The 20,899-nt window shown below is 32.2% G+C and overlaps 3 protein-coding genes across 3 annotated transcripts; 2 read left to right on the top strand and 1 right to left on the bottom strand.

The window, feature by feature from the left end:
• Positions 1 to 2,731: 2,731 nt before the first annotated feature.
• Positions 2,732 to 3,076, bottom strand: LOC122507368. The gene has a single exon (XM_043620029.1). It carries the CDS (start codon positions 3,074 to 3,076, stop codon positions 2,732 to 2,734), a length of 345 nt encoding a protein of 114 aa, XP_043475964.1.
• Positions 3,077 to 12,609: 9,533 nt separating this feature from the next.
• Positions 12,610 to 20,550, top strand: LOC122507367. The gene is made up of 5 exons (XM_043620028.1): positions 12,610 to 12,793; positions 12,866 to 14,285; positions 16,835 to 17,075; positions 17,151 to 17,411; positions 18,885 to 20,550. The coding sequence occupies exons 2-5, from the start codon at positions 13,596 to 13,598 to the stop codon at positions 19,457 to 19,459; spliced, it is 1,767 nt and encodes a 588-aa protein (XP_043475963.1). The 5' UTR covers positions 12,610 to 12,793; positions 12,866 to 13,595; the 3' UTR covers positions 19,460 to 20,550.
• On the top strand, positions 19,481 to 19,912 carry LOC122507366. The gene has a single exon (XM_043620027.1). The coding sequence runs from the start codon at positions 19,481 to 19,483 to the stop codon at positions 19,910 to 19,912; it is 432 nt and encodes a 143-aa protein (XP_043475962.1).
• Positions 20,551 to 20,899: the final 349 nt, after the last annotated feature.

Below are 20,899 nucleotides of genomic sequence, written 5' to 3'. Positions count from 1 at the left end.
CAAACGTTACGAGGTAAATCTCGTTGATTTAGATGTACCACAAACTTTCCAGGAAGCGATGTCCAGTCCTGATGTCAAAAACTGGAAATTAGCTATAGATGAGGAACTAAATGCTCTTAATAAAAATAATACGTGGGAGTTAGTCAATCTACCACCTGACAAGAAGAGTATTGGAAGTCGATGGTTATTTAAAGTCAAAAGGAAACCTGATGGATCAATCGAATGCTACAAGGCAAGAATAGTTGCGAAAGGATATTCGCAAGTGGAAGGAGAAGAATACACCAAGACTTATGCTCCAACTACAAGATTTGATACGATCCGTGTTTTTTTGGCTGTGGCTGTTAAAAGAAAAATGAAAATAATCCAATTTGATATAAAAACTGCTTTTCTTCATGGTGAACTGATGGAAGAAGTTTTCATGGATGTCCCGGACGGAGTCTCGAATTCAAGAAACTTATTTTGCAAATTAAAAAGGTCCTTGTATGGCTTAAAACAAGCGCCTCGCTGTTGGAACCGAAAGTTTCACAATTTTCTGCAAGAGTTAGGATTTAAACAATGTCAAGCTGACAAGTGTGTTTATGTTTGTAAGTGTCAGGGATTCAAAGTTATTCTCGTGTTTTATGTTGATGATGGTCTCATTTTAGGACAAGATAAAAAAGTTCTGTATGAAGTGGTCAAACAGTTGGAACGAAAGTTTAAAGTAATAACCTGTCGACCTGGTTTTTATCTCGGAATAGAAATCGATGGTGATCAAGACACTAGACGATCTACTACTGGTTACGTCTTCAAAATCTGCAGTGGTCCAATAACGTGGATCAGTCAACGTCAGAGATCAGTTTCTCTGTCTACCACTGAGGCAGAATACGTAGCTGCGTCAAGTGCGTCGAAGGAAATCGTGTGGAAATCGTTTCTGACTTCTATTTTCAGAAATTGGTAAAGTGTAGAATTGTGCAACAATTTTGTATATCGATAATAATCAAACTGCCATTAAGCTAATCAAAAATCCAGTTTTTCATAAACGTACAAAACATATCGACGTTTCCTATCATTTTGTAAGAGAAAAATAAGAATGTGGTGATATTAATGTTCAGTATATTCCCACATCGTCGTTTTTCATTGTCTATATGTTCAGTTGGTTGCTGTGTGCACTACTGTTTGTATCTACCTGTACCTTTTCTTTAATGTACAATAAATACACAATTTCATTGAAGAACCTCTTTTAATATAATAGAAGGGTCAAAATAAGTGAAACCGGACACTTGAAAAATTTTTATCTCCAATTTTCAAGTTATCTATGATTTTTGGTAGATATATGAGTACACTTTTTCCCCCTAAAATATTTTTCAAAAAAAAAATTATTTTTGAAGTAATCAGGTATTGAAGTTTTAGGTCGTTTTATTTTCATTTTATTATTACTTTAAAACAAATAAAGATAATCAAGTTAATTTTTTTTAAATTAAAGCTTAAAGTCTATACTTTAAAGATGAAATAAAGCGATTGCTAAAAAATGAAAATTTATAATTGTTATTAACAATTCTTTTAAACAATTGCAAATTGAAGAATGTTCTCAATGTTTTTGAAAGATTAAATTACGATATATTGATGCGCAAAACTATAAGGATTCATTTAAAAAAAGAAAAATCAGTAACCTCCAATATTATAGAAATTGTGTAGATTTTTCTGCCAAAATGCAGGCGAAAATTGACTCAAGTTCCTGGAAAAAGATAAAATTGCAAACGAATAAATAAGATCCTCTTTTGTTTTGTTAGAAACTTCACGCTTTCAAGCGGATTTTTAAGATTAAAAATCGATTTTCGCCTGCATTTTTGCAGAAAAATCTACACAATTTCTATAATATTGGAGGTTACTGATTTTTCTTTTTTTTAAATGAATCCTTATAGTTTTGCGCATCAATATATCGTAATTTAATTTTTCAAAAGCATTTAGAACGTTTAAAATTGTTTAAAAGAATTGTTAATAACAATTATAAATTTTCATTTTTTAGCAATCGCTTTATTTCATCTTTAAAGTATAGACTTTGAGCTTCAATTTAAAAAAAAATTACTTAATTATCTTTATTTGTTTCAAAGTAATAATAAAATGAAAATAAAATGACCCAAAACTTCAATACCTGATTACTTCAAAAATAAACTTTTTTTTTGAAAAATATTTTAGGGGAAAAAGTGTACTCATATATCTACCAAAAATCATAGATGACTTGAAGATTGGATACAAAAATTTTTCAAGTGGCCGGTTTCACTTATTTTGACCCAGAAGCATTTTAGAAGAATCTGGGGTAAAGTTTCGATCACCAATTTCAGGATTTCGTTACTTATCCCATCGATTCCAGCTGAAACAAGCTTTGCTTGTTTTCAATCTTTTGCCTGAATTTGTCAATTCTGTAAGAGTGAAGTGTTCCTCCTCACCGACTTTACAAGCACTCCAGTTTATCCTATGCCATGGTTTCGCAGGGGGAACAGAGCTTTTATTATTTGTCCGACCCAACGGCGTTGCGATGCTAGGATCTCTTTTTTAAGGCTTTTCTTGGCCTCCTTAAATACTTCCTTTAGCAAAGGATCTCCAAAACAGAATGTCGATACCTTTTTCCCTGGCCGTCTGCGTCAGAAGGGCCTGTGCCTCTCTTCACGTGTGCAGGTTGACCTGCAGAAGGTTTAAGGATATGCCTTTTTAAGCCTCTGCAACTACACTCTGTAAACCGGACAAGAACCTTTTAAGGCAACATGTCTGTCTTAGCCAAGTCGGAGCACGTCAAACACTTAGGTTGTTTGACAGAACAATTACTTACGATATGATCCTCACAGCCGCATCTCCGACAGCTTTTAGTTCTGTCGGGGCCCTTGCAGTTTTGTGTCACGTGTCCATAAACGAGACACTTTCGGCATCTTGCCACTTCTAAGTGTTTTTTAACTGCAGCATTTATCCAACCTATTTTTATTTTATCGACTTTTAGCAGAGAATCACTCTCTGCTTCAGTCAGGCGGCCCAACGCCACTTTTGTGCCACTAAAATGTGGACAAAGTCTGCACTCTATGTTTAGGTCAGACTTTTCCAGCATTGCCTCCACGGCAGAAACAACGTCTTCACTTGTCGTTGTTTCATCGAGTCCTTTTATCTCGAGAGTTCTTTAATTCACAAGAGGCATAACTTCGGCGTCGGTTTCGGTTTTTAAAACCGAAGCAAGAGCTCTTGCGAATTTCGAGATCCCTCGTCCTTTCTCCTAAACTATCAGGGCCTCCTGATTGAAGGTTCTCCTGATCTGAAGGATCTTGTTTTCAGTTGCTTCTGGTTTTACTACTGCAAACGCCTTTTTTAGGATTTCGTTGTAAGCCTTAGGGTCTTTCGCCGGAATCCTAATTGATTCCGTTGTCCTAAGCTTCAAAGGATGTTTTGAGAGCTCTTTTTTCTTACCTGGAGGCTTTTCTTTTTGAGACCTTTCTTTTCTTCTGCTGACTACTTTAAATTCGTCAGAATCTGCAGATGCATTCTTCGAGGCAACTGAAGCGTAAGTCTCCACTGAGGCTGTCTTTTCATTTCCCTTCGGAAGTATAGGGTTTTGCGATGGAGCTTCCTTGCACTTGACCCTCTTTTCCACTGGGGTTTCCTTCTGAAGACTTGCCTCCGGACTTCCGTTTTCTCTGGGGCGCTTTCTAGCATCAGTCGTATCGCTTAATTTCACAAACGCTTGAGATTTTTGCTTTCGCGTACCAGGATTTGGATTTGTCAGCTTGGAACTTTTAAAAGCATCAGGAATAAAACGAAGATTACTTCGAATTATATCAAACGCTATTCCGAGAGCAGCCGTTCTCTCTTACAAGCTTGGCGCATGTTTTCTAAAACCTTTGGTATAACTTCAAATTGTGCAGCAACGTTTGCTTCGAAGTTACTACACGCGTTATCGCTGCCAGTGTCTACATCCATTTGGCCGCCCCAAAATCCGTGGGGCCTGTGGCGGTGTTCGCAGAGACACCGTCGGGAGTGTTGTCCCTTTTCGGAGTTCCTCCTTAAGGTAATATATCTAAATTTTGACTCATGTTCATCATTTTTTGTTGGTTTTAAAATCAGGGAACCACCCAGTCAAAAAGAAAAAATACAACTATGCAACTATCGAACGTGAGTTCGATGATGCCAGGACAAAAAGATGTAAAATCAGTTAAAATAGATGAAGAAAAATACTGTGCTCGAGAAAGATTATTGTTAAGAAACTTGCAAAATATTTTTAAAAAATTTAAGATAGAAAACCCTACTGTGGAAATCGGTTTTGCAAAATTTTGTTCACTCCTACCAGATTATTGCGATCTGGACAGTTCAGGAGGAACACATCGAGTTTGTAAATGCCCAGTTCATGAAAATATGAAGCTTCTAGCATCATGTAAATCATAAAAACGAATGATGTTTTTTCTATAACACAAACATTTATTTTTTATTACAAAAATATTCAATGGCAAAATTTTTTGTTAGGTTTTATAGGCTTAAGAAATATTTTAATTTACTCATGTAAATTAAAATAGTTCTTAAGCTTCTTCTTTTTGAAGTCATACTGTAAATTTAATGAAGAATAGTACATTGTGCACCGAGGACACAACGTGCAAGTTTCTCGTCCAAGCTTGATTTTGCAGTACGAGGCAAAGCCGATTAGTGTAAACAAGCGAGGACGAGAAATGCGTGCGTCCGATGTACACACGACATTTTATACAAAACGAGAATGTAATACCCGGTTACTCGGTGCGCTTTTGAGAGGTAAAGCATGGCTTTGCTTCAAGCAGCAGTTTTACCGTCCTAGGACGAGAAAGTAGTCTTTAAAGGTACTTTCTCGTCCTTATAAGCAGAGTCTACAATGAGAGAAGGTGCGCATCGTTGTTTATAGCTATAGGTATACTAAAGCATGCTGTGGTATATCTATAGCTATGAACATCGATGCGCACCTTCTCTCATTGTAGACTCTGCTTTAGGACGGTAAAACTGCTGCCTGAAGTAAAGGCATACTTTGCCTTTACGCTGAGAAAGCGGGGATTACATGCTCGTCTTGTATAAAGAAAATTTACCAGTCGATCATTACGAGGATATTTTATTGAACTTGTGTACGAATCCTAGAGAAGAGTGTTTTTTAGGCAATGTAAAAATTGCTCCAAAAATGAAACATTATCCAAAATAATGAAGAAAAATAAGATAGGAAATATTAAACACAAACAGTGGGTATCGAATCCAAAAACAACATTGGAGACTACAACAATAGATTTAAAAGAATTTGTTGAAAAATTTTGCAAGTCAGGAAAAATATTCCTTCATCATTCTTACATTGTCGATCAACAAGCTTCTTTTTATAAAAGTGTCAAACAAAATCTAAAAGATGACGAGAGTTTAATTGTGTGTGATTTTGCTGAAAATTACGCATTCGTAATTCAAGATGCAGTTCCAAAATTCCACAGAAATAATAACCAAGCGACCATATTTCCTATCGTTTTTTATTATCGGGAAAATAATGTGATTAATCACAAAACGTTGGTTATTATTTCAGATTGCTTGAAACATGATGCTGTAGCAGTCTATGTTCTTCTGCAGGCCTTAAATGAAGTTTCTTCAGAAAAATATATTTGAATTCGGAAATGCATATACTTCTCCGATGGTGCACCGCAACAATTTAAAAATGTTAAACATTTCACTTATGTTTACCATTATAATCAAGATTTTAATCGTCCCGCAGTTTGGCATTTCCACGCAACAGCTCACGGGAAAGGGCCTTACGATGGAGCTAACGGTACTATAAAAAATATGGCTCGAAAATCTAGTTTGCTAATGACCTCGAACAAATAATGGGCTAAGAATGACTTGTCATAAAAAAACATTTCAGTCATATACAAAACTGTTAACGATTACGAAATAGCGAATAGTTTTCTTCAAGAGCGATTTTAAAATTGTAAAACTGTACAAGGGACTCAAAAAATTTACAGTGTCGAGCCGATAAGCAATTATCAATTAAAGATAAAAAAATATTCTTTATGTAAAAATTTCGAATTTTCAAGATTTTCTACTGCTGAACCGAAAAGCGTAAATGAACCCGAATTATTATTACTATTATTATCATTAAAACTACAATTATTATTATATTAATTGTTTTAAATATAATGAAGTAAAAGAAGCAATAACTCTCATTCAATAAAGTAACTTTTAAACCTTCAGTAAAATACCGCGTGCGAGCGACATGCACTAGGAGATTAATTATTTATTCAAACCCATTAAACTTATCAGGCCCACTCTGCATTTTTTTGCAAAACTTTCTTAAGGGTATGTCCAAGTTGTGAAATGTAAACAAACCAAAAGGTAAACAAACCAAACACAAAAATCGCACTTTTGTAACAGCCATTTCTCTTACAAAAATTAACATTTTTACACTTTCTCTACAAAAATGGAAAATTAGAGTTTCAAAGTGTCCAAAAAAATCAATTTTGGCTATGAGCAATAAAAAGCAATTAGTAAAATAACTAATTAAAATGACCAGTAAAATAGCATTTTTGAGGCGTCGCGAAAAATAAACTGCTTCAGTATATCAACCGCACTAAAGATGAAGAAGTCTCATGTCAGCGATTGGACCTTCAACATGTGGAAAAGGAAATTTTTTCCTTTCCTCCTTGAAATTACAAGAGAAAGGGTAAAAACTTCTTCATCGTCCGTGCGGTTGATATAGTCAAACACTTGAATTTTACGCGATCTGAGACTCTGTTGCTCTCTGCGCAAGCGCAGAGCGTACTAAGAATGCATTGACAGCATCATGTGGAAGTGCACATTTTCTTTTGAATGAAACTTAGTTGTTTTCTCATTTTTTTAGCTATGCAAGGCGTAGTTACCAAATAGAGTACGTCAGTTCACCATTTTCATAAAGAAAATGTGAATTTATATTTATGTACGAAAATGAGACCTCGTACAAAAATGCTTCTTTATTCGCTATTTTTAAGCATTTTTGTACGAGGTCTCATTTTCGTACATAAATATAAATTCACATTTTCTTTATGAAAATGGTGAACTGACGTACTCTATTTGGTAACTACGCCTTGCATAGCTGAAAAAAATGAAAAAACAACTAAGTTTTATTCAAAAGAAAATGTGCACTTCCACATGGTGCTGTCAATGCATTCTTAGTACGCTCTGCGCTTGCGCAGAGAGCAACAGAGTCTCAGATCGCGTGAAAGTCAAGTGTTTGACTATATCAACCGCACGGATGATGAAGAAGTTTTTACCCTTCCTCTTGTAATTTCAAGGAGGAAAGGGAAAAATTTCCCTTTCCACATGTTGAAGGTCCAATCGCTGACATGAGACTTCTTCATCGTCAGTGCGGTTGATATACTCAAACAGTTTTATTTTCGCGACGCGTCAAAAATGCCATTTTACAGGTCACTTTAATTAGTTATTTTACTAATTGCTTTTTATAGCTCATAGCCAAAAATGATTTTTTTGGACACTTTGAAACTCTAATTTTCCATTTTTGTAGAGAAAGTGTAAAAATGTTAATTTTTGTAAGAGAAACGTCTGTTACAAAAGTGCGATTTTTGTGTTTGCTTTGTTTACCTTTTGGTTTGTTTACATTTCACACCTTGGACTTACCCTTAACATTTTCAGGTATGTTTGAAAAATAATTTATCATACCCAAAATTAAAAAATTTTAATTTTTTTATAAGTTTTTTATATTTTTTTAATAGAAAATGAAAAAAAATTTGTTATTATTTAAAAGTAGAGAGAAAAACTAAACTTTTTTTTTTCTTATCAAAAAATGAAAAAAGCAATATTTTTTTAGTTATCTGACATTGAAAATATATCTACATTTAAGAAACGAAAATTTTAAAAATTCATAACTTAAAAATTTGTCCTAAAAAAAATACGTATCTGTTTTTTTCAATACAGAATAGAAAAAAAATATTTTTGGACGATTTTAAGAGGTCGACTGAAATCTCACATGGAATTGCCCAAATACATATATATCTTAAAGGATTATCTTGAAAATACAATAAGTGGATGTTTTTACGAACAAGAACTTTCTAAACTTAAATATCCAGATATTTATTTAGTTGAAAAAAGATTAAAAAACGAGGATCTAATGTATTTGTAAAATGGTTGGGTTTTGATAATTCTCATAACAGTTGGATAAACGAATCTGAATTATAATGTATTGAGAAAGGTTTAAAATAAAAATAAATTTAATTGTATACATTTTTTGTATTGATTTATCCTCTTTTTTACAATGAATGACCATTTAAAAATTGAATATTTGACAGTAGGTGAATAGCTTTGTTTGATATTTGTTTGCAGAGAAATGTGACAAGTTCCATCAATAATGCCTCTAAATTTAAAACATTAGTTCTTCCCATCACTTTTTTAAGTATTATGCTGTAATATTTTTTAATTAAATCCGTGGCTTGTTTCGTAGACTTTATATTATTTTTAAATATTACTGCATCACACAAAAGGTGCCATTCTTGAATCTCAAAAGGCAATAATACTCGTGGATAGCTGTTTCATAGATAAATGTTTGGTACTCCACATGGTAAATACGACAGTTTTTGGTCAACTACTGGTCAACTCCTTAAAGAAAAAACTCTATCTGATTGTAAGGTCCTCCACGATTTCTTAGATATGCACCACCACTGACAGCTTCTGCCTTTAGACTGTTGAAAAGATTTGCATCCCCTTAAAATATTTTCAGCATTCTTGGTGGTAGAAAAATGTTAAATTCATTATTTATTTCAGCAACAATTTTCGGACCAAATTTCGTATCAATTTTTCGAATGTCTGTTTAATTTATCGAAATTCATTTTTTATCACGTAAATTTAAATTTACAATGTTTTTTACTACAATAATTAACTGTGCTGCTGATATGTTCATTAACCAATTTAAACTGCAAGAATGACGATGTATAAAAAACTGCTCTCCTTATTTACACAAGATATGACCTATTTGACCTTCAAGTTAATTATAGATTTCGTAGAATTGCGGTAAGAACAAAAGCATTCTTTTAAAAAGTACGGAAAATGTTTTTAAAAATTCCTTAGATAAGAATAATAAACAATGATTTATTAAATCACCCACCATCAAACACTTGCGATTAGCTCGGGACAGAACGAAAATGCAAATAGAAGAGGTACTGGAGTTAAAAAATCAAATAGCTGTACGATAACAGGACAGGGAAGACGATTTGAAAATCGTATACCGCTCTGGGAATCCAGTTTTAATAAAGAAGAATCGCATGAAGAAGACGTCATTGTCCATACAAACGAACTCTTATTAGATAGTCTAATAACAAGTGAGGTGTCAAAATTTTCTTATAATATTAATAGCCTTTCAGTACACAGCGAACCAAACAAACCACTCTTAATATGTACTACCAAAATGTTCTAGGATTACGAACTAAAATTCACCATTTATGACAAAACATTTTTCTTTTAATTTTCTTATTTTTCTGAAACCTGGTTGCATCCAGGTATAAGTTCACTCGAATTAGGTTTTCAAAATTATAAAATTTTTCGGTTCGACAGATGCAATTCAACTAGTCAGAGTTTGCGTGGCGGTGGTGTTTTCATAGCAGCCAAAAGTAACTTAAATTGTTCCTTAATTTCTATCAATTTTTCTTCTGTTGAGCATATCTTTATAAAATTTACAATTAATGCAAATTCTTATATCTTAGGTTGTTTTTACATTCCGCCGAACTTTACAACCGATACCTATATCGATATGTATAGAATTATTGAACATATTGTGGACTTCTATCCTAATGCTTCGCTCGTGCTTCAAAAGTCGGGGCAGGCGTATGTTGAATGTAAGAGAGAGACAGAGAAAAAACCAGAGCTTCACAGGCGTCCGCTAGAGGGGTTGAAGCGGGGAGCAAAAGTGGCGAAAGTAAATAAATATGGCCATCTGTCAAATTAATCACGATTGCAATTTTCTTAAAAAATAAATTAACGGCCGTACTTTTAACCGTATATAAAGAAAAATAGTATACATTACACGGACAGAAATTTCGAAGCCCTTCACATCATTTCTCACAGTGCCGGAATTCGAACTTTCTGACCTTATAATGTAATATACTACCTATCTATTTTTTTGGGAATTTCTTACCCTGATTTTGACTCTTGGCAAAATTTGGAAAAGTTTATGGAAAAAATTGTTACTTTTACAGACTATTTCTTGTAATCTAAGCTTTAAATAGAGACCAAGAACAGCAAAAAATATTAACGGGTTCTCCAGATATTACAAAAAGAGTCGGACCGTGCAAAGCAAAATTTTCAATCACCGATTTCTCTAATTCGCCGTTGAGTCAATTGCGTGTCTGTAAGGAAAGTGTCGAAAATGAATTTTATCAAGTACATACTTACTGGGATCCACTTTTAAAATATTATCATTATATAATAAATTAAATTATAAAGTGAATCTCAGTAAGAATGTACATTGTAAAATTCATTTTCGACACTTTTTTCACAGCCACGCAACTTACTCAACGGCGAATTAGAGAAATCGATGATTGAAAATTTTGCTTCGCACGGTCCGAATCTTTTTGTAATATCTCGGGAAATTTAATAAGCTTTCCGATGCAATTTAAAAAAAGCATCTAGCTTTATTTTTGACGGAATTATCACTGTTTCTGTGCGGGTGTGTTTTTTAATAGCTCGAAGTGTTAGCGGTCGCACAATTTTCGCCTGTAGTGTGGCGCATCATTCCAGCTGAAGCACAATGTATCCAGTAACTGATTATTTTTAAATTTGCTTGAAATTTAGTAATTATGTGTTTCTGGGGTCACTCATTACGAATGTAATGTTAGATTTTCAAAATTTCAAAATCAGCGACCCTGAAAATCCCCGAGTAACGATTTTTAAGTAATTTAGATTAATTCTTAACATTGACGTCCGTCATATTGGATCCGCCATTTTGAAAAACTGAGTAACGAGTTTCAAGTGAATCCAATTAAATTTTAAGTTTTATCCGCTTTTGCCTACCTCCTGCCCCACTGTGCGGTGCAGGGATCTTGGTCCAGAACCCTCCATATATATCTACTTTATTTACAATTTATTTAATATTTTAAATTTTAATAATATTCAGTTTATAACTGAAACGAAACTATTTTATATCCCAATTCATATACTCAATTAGCTTTATTTTGATTAGGATCGAATTGTCGTGTCATTTAGTTTTTAATTTAATTAATTGCGCGAAATTCAAAATTAAGAAAAATTTAATCAATAATATATTATTAACGGTCAGGAAAGTTATAGAAAATTCAGGTAATGTCAGAAAATTCCATTCAAAGTCAGGAATATTTTTATAAATTTAGACTAAACGTAAAAGTTTTTGTAACTTTAAAAACTTATTTATTCACAAAACACATACCATAGAACTTTTTTTTCCAAAGAACTTTTCCAACTGGGATCTTTTATGGGTACTTTTAGTGATGAGAATTTAAAAAAAAAGCAATTGAAAATTTTAAATATTTAAAAAATATGAATATTTAATGAAAATTTTGTATAAATTTTTGATGGAGTAAAGTATGCATAGCAGTTGAAGAGGTAGACGTAAAAGTGATGATAACAGGCAGAGCACGTATTGTCTTTTCATTTCTGTCGCTCAATAAAATAATGAGAAAATGACTAAATTCAATTTCTCTGCTACTTTTTTTCACTTGTCTGCTTTCTCGACTCTCGCTTACAAGAAAATTCACCAGGGCCTCTCTCTCTCTCTTTTTTTTCTCTCTTAGTCTCTCTCGCTTTCTGCTTTTATATATTCCGAGAAAACGTGAATAGCGTGCAGGAATAGAACACAGCAAAGTTCTTTCTCTCTCTTTCTTTCCCATTCACATGACAAGACTTTAAACAACTTCAGGCTCACCCAAATTCCTTCATGTTCGAATAGAGCCATCTATTCTTCTTTTTTTTCTTTATCGAAATTCCATATTTATCCTCCACATACTTAACGTCCACTAAAGTTTTTTGATAAACGTCTAGTTACCTTCCTTTCTTCATTGTTCATTTTTTATTATACAGTTTGCGATAGTGGTTTAGATGGATTTTCTAATTTATGTGACATTAAGAAGAAAATTTATAGTTATTTCGATAAAAATATGTGACTTGAATTTTATTAAAAATATTGTAATTTTGGTGAAATATTTTCTATTACATATCGCGATTTTACGAGTGATTGAATTTTTAAAGATTTTTGATTTTTCTTTTCTTTTGATTCTTAAGACTGTTTATATGTGTTTTTTATAAGTCAGTAAAGTTCATAATGTTTGAAAGAGAAGAAAACATTTTCCACGCGATAACAGTAGAATTTTTTGTTTTCATATATTTTAGTTTTAAATTATTGATGGAAACTGTGAAATACTTTTTAAACAGAAATTTCACGATGAAGAAAATTTTATTTAAATCAAATAATTCGAGTTAAATGAATGTGTATTTGTCACACAGCCTACTAAATTATTTATTTGTTTTAAATAACAATTTTATTTTACACAAATAACATTTTTATTTGAAAAAAATTTAATTAGAACAAAAAGATTGTTTTTCTTGTTTCGAACTTTTAAATGAATGAAATACTTTTTTGTATCTCAATATTTTAAAAAATTACTAAATTAAAGTGAAAAATATTGTAATTTGTAACGATTATAATGATGTATAAGTGATGGCTCGTGAAAGATCGAATAAGTTCGGCGAAGAAGGAAAATGTGAGGACTGTAATGACGAGGCGAGAAATTGTTTAGTGATCTGTGGGCCGTGAAAAGTGTTACATGTTCGCGGGGTAAGGAAAAGTTCCAAGTAAAGTAATAAAGTAAAATGTAAAAATATAAATAATAATGTAAATTTCTTTTAGTTTCTGTATCGAGGCGATAATTATAACGCACATTAGCTGAAGGTTGAGCCGAAAATTGTATGATTACTAATTGCAAATTGTGACGCCATATTTTTTTTGGAAATCTCCCGAAGCGTGAAGGCAATACGACAAGGCATCTGCAACCGTAGCAGTGTATACGAGTTTGAATACTACTCATCGTTACTGCGATACAGAGCACATTTTCATCTAAATCGTTTAGGCGAATAAGATAAGTCCAAGACCACTAATTTATTTTATTTAAAACTTATAACGTTTTCAAGTCATTGTACTGTATTAAGAATATATTCTATGTTTCGTATAAATGGTTGAATGCGTGAATGAGTATATGTATATATTTCGGTGTAGCAAAGTAAAATTATATCAGCGTGTTATAACAAAATATATTTGATTTATGTGGAGTGGATCGAATATATTTGAATTAAAAAGGAAAATAAATATTTGTATTACATAAAATTATATATTTTTTTCATAAAAGACGACGAACCTTAAATTGAATTAGAAGAATAATAATAGTTAAAGAGTATTTTTTACATTGGCGCACAACTAGAGGCTAAGTGAAAGAATTGAATATTGTATAAATTTGAATTTAAGCAAATAAGTTTTATATTGAAATCTCAATTTTAAAATAAGTTTTCAGGAAACTATATATGTTATTTTGTTTGTAGTGTGGAAAGATCATCGTAGCTTTGGCATTGTTCATTGATAAACAATGTCGACTAGAAATCAAAAGAAGTTAGAGGAAAATGAAAATAATAATCAGATCTTGGCTCAACAGCAGCAGCAGATTGATGAACTAAAGAATGAAATTAAGAGACTTCGAGTGGAGACACAGGCATCAAGTCAGGAAAATGATATTTTGCGGCGGGAGGTAGTCAGAATGGACGAATTGGTGAAACAGGCACATCAGAACGCGAGTAATCACACAAAGGTTTCGTGTCGTGACGTATGTATACAGAGTGAAGTACATGTAGTTAATACTATGAATGACGCAGATATACACAGAGACCAAGCTAGTGGGGAGACATTAAATAAAGGTGACTCAGTATCACAGGTTGTTTTAGATAGTCGTTATGGAAATACGATAAATAATAAAGATGGTCCTCAAAATGATTTTACTAGCGAATTAATTTCTGGAATTTTTAATCAGTTTCAACAATTGCAAATTAATATTCCTTTGCCGGTTTTTGATCTTAAATGCACTAATCCCGTGGAATTTATAAGAAATTTAGAAAAATACTTTGTAAGAAAGGAAATTATGGACTCAAAAAAATTGTTAGTTGTTGAAGATGCTCTTAGAGGATCAGCCAGGGTTTGGTTCGATACAGTCTTGAATCCCTTCCGCCATTTTAATGAGTTTAAGGATAAGTTTTTTAATAAATATTTATATAATACGTGCATATAAAGTGTCGTTTACGACGCATGGAAAAAGTGCCGTAAATCGCGTATTATAGCATCCGATGTTATAAATAAGCGATAATGGCCAGGGCGCATGCGCAATTAATGCTAGTTACTTTATATCACACTTTTATAACAGGATAGTTACATTATGACACACTTGTTAGAACTTTTATAACACACTAGTGACATTATACTACACTATTTGACTCATGTATTTTACACATTGCTTCCGACGCGCCATCTGCCGAGAGGAATCTATTTCTCAAACTGTTCTGCAGATTAGGTTTCTTGTCTATGTTTATTGTCTATGTTGTCTTCTAGAGATTGAACAGATATCCGTGTATCATTTTTATAGTATATATATAATCGCAAGTGCAGTAAAAAAAAGTCTTTTAAAAAGATGAATCAAATAAATGTATCTAAAGCGACGTGTGACAAAGAAACTACAGCTGAGCATATACTCGAAGCATCCAGACGCGTAACGAGAAATCTGCTTCCCGACAAATGAGCTGATCATTACAGAGCCGTATACGATCAATTCGTTGAATGGCAGCAGCGAGAAAACACGAATTCTTTTTCAGAAGACACACTTCTCGTTTATTTCGACAATTTAAATGAAAAGTACGCGCCTACGAGTCTTTGGGCAAAATATTCAATGTTGAAAAAAACGATTTTGAATTTTCATAACCTGGATATTGGACAGTACAAGCAATTGTCTGCTTTTTTTACAAAAAATGGAAAAGGTTTTAAAAGCAAGAAGACGAACGTTTTAGAACCGGAACAAGTTGAAAAGTTTTTGAACTAGGCACCCGATAACCAGTATTTAGCCATAAAGGTATTTTTTACAAATCATATTTTACAATTTAAATAAACATATCCTATAAATCACAGCTGACAGTATTTAGAAATAAATAAAATAGAAATAAAGTTGTTTAAATTGAAATAAGAATAAATGAAAGTTAACAATAAAATAAATAATAAAATAAATAATAAAATAAATAATAAAATAAATAGTAAAATAAATAGTAAAATAAATAGTAAAATAAATAATAAAATAAATAATAAAATAAATAATAAAATAAATAATAAAATAAATAGTAAAATAAATAGTAAAATAAATAATAAAAAAAATAATAAATAAAATAACATAATATATTAATTGTAGGTAGCACTCATTCTTGGAATTTGTGGAGCGTGTAGGAGAGAAGAGCTGAAAAACGTGTCTATTAATGACATTAAGAATAAGGATGACTTTGCTCTGATTACGATTCCCGAAACTAAAAATGATCTTCCAAGGAAATTTATCATAGATGGTGAATTCTATAAAATGTTTAAAAAGTACGAAGCCCTCCGACCAAAAGATGTTCAATGTGATCGTTTTTTTATCTTTGCGTGATGGGAAATGCACGAAACAACCAATGGGTATTAATTTTTTTGGATCTATGCCTAAAAAGATAGCCGAATATTTAAAATTGGAAAACCCGGAATCCTACACTGGGCACACATTTCGTCGTACTTCGGCGACGATTTTGGCGGATAAAGGAGGAGATCTTATGACCTTGAAGCGACTTGGCGGATGGAAGTCGGATAAGGTTGCCATGAGCTACGTCAACGATTCAGTTTATAATAAAAAAAAAATGTGTGCCCAGATTAGCAGCGCCGTGAATATAAACCAATCAAAAGAAAATGAAAATACTGGCCCATCCATGTCGCGAATTTCTGATACTGTTGAAAACAAGGAAAATTCATCGGATTTAACAAAATTATTAAACAACGAAAAATTTTCTCTAAATTTAAATAATTGTCAAGTCACATTTAATTTTGCTGTTATATGCTAAGCAATAACGTAATTAAAGTAAAGCTATATGTACGTAAAATTTCCAAAAACTAAGCTATTAATATTTAAATAATAATATTGTGATTTAACGCATTCTTAGAAAAAATTAAAATGTAAAGTAAATTTAATACAACGTACTATAACTGTTATAAAAGTAAAATTACTTTATCTGAATGTATAAAATACTTGTTCTTTTATAAATAAATGTTTTATATCTAAGATTTACTATTTGTTTTAATGGAATTTTTTATAGAAACAGCATTTTGAATTTAGAATTTCCTATGACACCTTATGCTATTACATGTATGTATTACAATTGATTTCTATTTCTTATTAAATAATACAGTATTTTTTATTTTAACATATATACGCCATTTTGTTGCGGGGGGTTTCGCCCCCCTAAGCGTCCTGTGGCTTGGGGCTTCATAACATGTCCTTCTTGAAAATCTTAGTTAATTTAATTATTATTTTGAGTTTGGTTTTTTTGTGGTCGGAGAGCTTCGCCCCCCGAACCCCCCGACCGGGGCGCTGCCCCTGGATCCCGTCGGGGGGAGACCCCCCGAACCCCCCCGCGCGACAAAACGTTTTAGTACGTTTGAATGTATATCGGTTCGGATCGTCTGTGACAAAGTGTCTCCCCCCTCTCAGATAACCTCTAAACCACACTTTTTGCTCAGTTTTTATAAAAACTATGCACTTATTATATAAAGTAGTGTATGATACTCGTTCTCGAAAGCGGAGTTTATAGAAAAGCGACGTTATTGCCTCAACGAGTTCGTGATATATTATCAACAGTTGATTTTGCGGATAGCGATAGAATTTCCCAGGCGTTGGCGCGACTTGACCTATCCTCAAGTTTTGTAGGTGGAATAAATGCAGGTAATCGTCAAATAACGCAGAATAACGGTACGGATAATTTGGTAAAGTCTAGGGTAGATGAAAAAAATTCGCGAGGTTATGAATGAAAATCATATAGAGAAAAATATCAGAACCAATATAAGGAAAATAATAAAAGTGAAAATTGGCGAGATCGACAGGGACAGACTAGGCAAAATAGACCAGAACAAACAAAGAGATATGAACAACGAAATAGACAGGAACAAAATAGCTGGTATGATAGACAGAATAAGCAAGTGAGAACGACGCGCATGTGTGAGGATAATGAAATTATAGAAGAAGTTGATGGCGATTCATGGGATCAGGACAATGAGTTAGAATCTGGGGATAATGAAAATCGAACCGAAATCAATGAGTTGCATAAAGAGAAAAATTGGGAGTACGAACGAAATGGTAGGAAAAATATACGCACCATCCAAACAATAAACAAGTTGTTCATTTCATGACCATTTAGCTTCCTCAACATATAAAATATAAATTCGTGACGTAATTCACTTACAAAATTCTAGCAAACTCCATCTAAACATATGTATAAAATTAATTTTATCCCATAAAATCGGGAACATACACACACATTCATACAAACATTTATCAATTTTGTTTAAAAATAAAAAATTTATATTAATTTATTTTTATAACAATGTTTTTTTATGTTTAAAACTTTATTCTAATTTTAATCAAACATTATCATAAATAAATGATTTATAGATTCTAGTAATTTTTTCTTGTAAAAAACCTTTGTTATATCAAAAAATTTTTAAATTAAAAATTCGTTTTTAAAAAATTTTTTTAAAAAATTTAACAATGACAAGTCGATTTTAGAGGTCATTAAAATATTAAATTTATGTTTATTTCAATTTTTTTTTTTAAATGAAAAAAATAATATAATAAATAATATAAAAAATATAAAAAAATTATAAAATAATATAATATAATAAGAATAATATAATTTTAATATTTATTATCAATATTTTTTATTATTTGAAGTAATTTTACAAATAATAATTATATTATAATCATATTATGATAATTTTTTACAATATAATTATAAAAAATAAATTATCATTAACGTGAATTGTTCATTTTAGGTACAAATCTCCATGAAAACCAAATTATGATTTTTCAAAAGCATAACAATCAAAGCATACATTCTTCTTAAGGAAATTTCTTTTTAATGCAGCAAGATATATTCATAAATTAAATGTAATTATATTGCGGTTTGCAAACTTTTGCAATTCGAAATGATTCGAATTTTCTGTTGTCGAGTCGATTAATGTTCGGTTCGATTAAATACACACCTCTATTTCATATGCAAATTGCTTCTTTTTTTATGATAGAATAATCATTTAAAAATATTAATATTAAATAAATTATGAAAAAATACAAAATTTGAATTTTTTGTGAAAAAGAAAAATTTCTATTAATTTTATAAATTTTGATAAAAAATATACTTTGTATACATCAATCGATTCGTTTTCTTGTCAGAAATGTAATTTTGAGAATAATTAATTAAAATATTAACAGATAAAAAAATTATTTACAAAAATACAAAAAATTTTTTTTTTTGAATTTTAAAAAAATTGTATAAAATTTTTTTTTAGATATTTTTGAAAATCCTTGTGTCAGATTTTAGGTATTAATGACTGCAATAAACCTGCAAAATTTCAAGACAATCCATCAAAATTTGTTTGAGATAATTTGTACACAATTTTTGTGACATATACACACACACATACACACATACACACACACATACATCTGGACATTTGCTCAGAATTGAATATACATTTTATAGATGAAAATGAGTCCATATAACCTTTTTTTGAAAAATTGAAAATCGTCACGAATGCAAAGCTTCCTTATGAGGAAGCAAAATGAGTGAATTTGCAGAGGAATTGGTATGGGATGTGCAAGAAGGTGTAGAATGCGAGCATAAGTATAACAATACTCGGGTGGTTTGCCCACAGATTTTGGTTAGGGTTGGTGACATGGATCATGCCATGCTCATAGATTCAGGGAGTGAAGTCACATGTGTGTCAGAAGTTTTTTACAAAGAGCTCCAGAAAGATAATAGAATACTGGAATTACCGGTCACAAGTGTGTCTGTATTTGGTGCTGTAGGAAATAAGCCAGTAGTTTTTAAAAAACAAATACAGTTATGCATTAGTGTGGGAAATTTGGAGGTCATGTTTTCGTTTTTGGTAATACCTGGTCTTTCGAAAAAATTGATAGCTGGGGTGGACTTGCAGTCTCGTTTGGGAATGGTAATTGATTTTAAGAACAAGCAAATTAAGGTGGAAGATTATACTGTACCGAAGGAAAGAATGTTACTTTTTGCGTCGAATGGCATAAACACAATAAGATTTTGCAATCTGATACGTTTAAAGAGGGATTTGTGGTATGAATGTATTGACATTGAAAGTGAGGAGGGAATGAAATAGTTGAAGAGAGAGAATGATAATATGGTGACAGATGAGTGCTTATATCTGAGACATCAGGAGAAAGCAGCTGGAATTCGGAAAATTCAGAATGAAGAATTTTCGGAATGCAATGTTTTTGAAAATGAAGTCGACAAGTATGTTGAGGATATAAATACAATTAGTGTGGAACAGAGAAAAGTGGTTAAACGCCTTTTGATGGATAATCGTGAGGTTTTTTCAAATAATCCGGGATGTACCTCCGTTTACAGTCATGTTACTAAACCAATCAGGGAGCATATTCAGGTGCGAAAATCATATTCGCCCCCTTTAACTATACGACAGGACGCGGATAAGGAAATTATAAGGATGAAAGGGTTAAATATTATTAAGCGTTCTAACAGTAATATTTGTAATCCTTTACGGTGTGTAAAAAAGAAGGATGGGTCGATACGATTATGCATAGATGCGCGATAAATAAATAAAAACATCGAGTCAGACAATGACAGTACGGAAAAATTAGAAGATATTTTGCAGGATGTTGAGGGCGCTCGATTTATGTCAACAACCGATTTTGTTATGGGATATTGGCAGGTGCCATTATCGCCGGAGTCAAGAAAATATACGGCGTTCCTTCATAATGGAAAATGTTATGAATTTACTCGAATCCCGTTTGGGCTGAAAACTGCTGAAGCAGGTTTTATCCGCGCGGTTAGTTTGGAATTAGGGCCGGAGCTTGCAGCTAAAGTCAAAAGTTACGTCAATGATTTTTTTTGGCGTCAAAATCATTCATGGAACACGTAGATTTATTAGATAAATTTTTTAAAAAATAAATAAGTGTCGGATTTACCTTGAGTCTTCATAAGTCGAAATTTTTCTGTGAATCGGTTAAGTTTTTGGGGATCGTGATTGATCAGGATGGAATAAGGGCGGATCCGGAGAAGTTGGAAATCATAAGAGATTTTAAGCGGCCCAGAGATCAAAAACAATTACAGGGATTCCTTGGGGTTTGTGGCTTTTCCAGGAGATTTGTTTGTGGTTACTCAAATTACATAGGTTTACAAATTAAAAACTTTTTTTGCCAATCGAACAAAACAATTTTTTTTCGAATAGTAGGTGTTTTTTGAGTAAGAAAATCATGGCGGACAAGTTTTTAAAAATCGATTAAATTCGTCTTAAATTCTCGTTACTCGGGGGTTTTCGGGGTCGCTGATTACGAATCTGATGTCGGATTTCGAAAATTGAAAAGGATGGATTCATAATGGTGAACGAGTTTTTTAAAATCCATCGAATTCGCACCTATTAGATCCGCCATTTTTAATTTTTGAAATCTGACATCAGATTCGTAATCAGCGACCCCCGAAAACCCCCGAGTGACGAATTTAAGACGAATTTAATCGATTTTTAAAAACTTGTCCGCCATATTGGATCCGCCATTTTGAAATTTAGAAAACTAACATTGGA

Source organism: Leptopilina heterotoma, unplaced genomic scaffold (assembly GCF_015476425.1).
Source record: "Leptopilina heterotoma isolate Lh14 unplaced genomic scaffold, ASM1547642v1 Lhet_468, whole genome shotgun sequence".
NCBI classification, from domain to species: domain Eukaryota; kingdom Metazoa; phylum Arthropoda; class Insecta; order Hymenoptera; family Figitidae; genus Leptopilina; species Leptopilina heterotoma.
The sequence above is the reverse complement of the archived record's forward strand: the minus strand, read 5'-3'. Positions and strand labels throughout refer to the sequence as shown.

Coding starts and splice junctions, on each gene's coding strand:
- LOC122507368 (XM_043620029.1), bottom strand. CDS start 3,076: ATGCTGGAAAAGTCTGACCTAAACATAGAGTGCAGACTTTGTCCACAT.
- LOC122507367 (XM_043620028.1), top strand. CDS start 13,596: ATGTCGACTAGAAATCAAAAGAAGTTAGAGGAAAATGAAAATAATAAT. Junction 14,286..16,834: donor ATTTATATAATACGTGCATA/TAAAGTGTCGTT, acceptor TATATAAAGTAG/TGTATGATACTCGTTCTCGA. Junction 17,076..17,150: donor AGATGAAAAAAATTCGCGAG/GTTATGAATGAA, acceptor AAAATTGGCGAG/ATCGACAGGGACAGACTAGG.
- LOC122507366 (XM_043620027.1), top strand. CDS start 19,481: ATGGTGACAGATGAGTGCTTATATCTGAGACATCAGGAGAAAGCAGCT.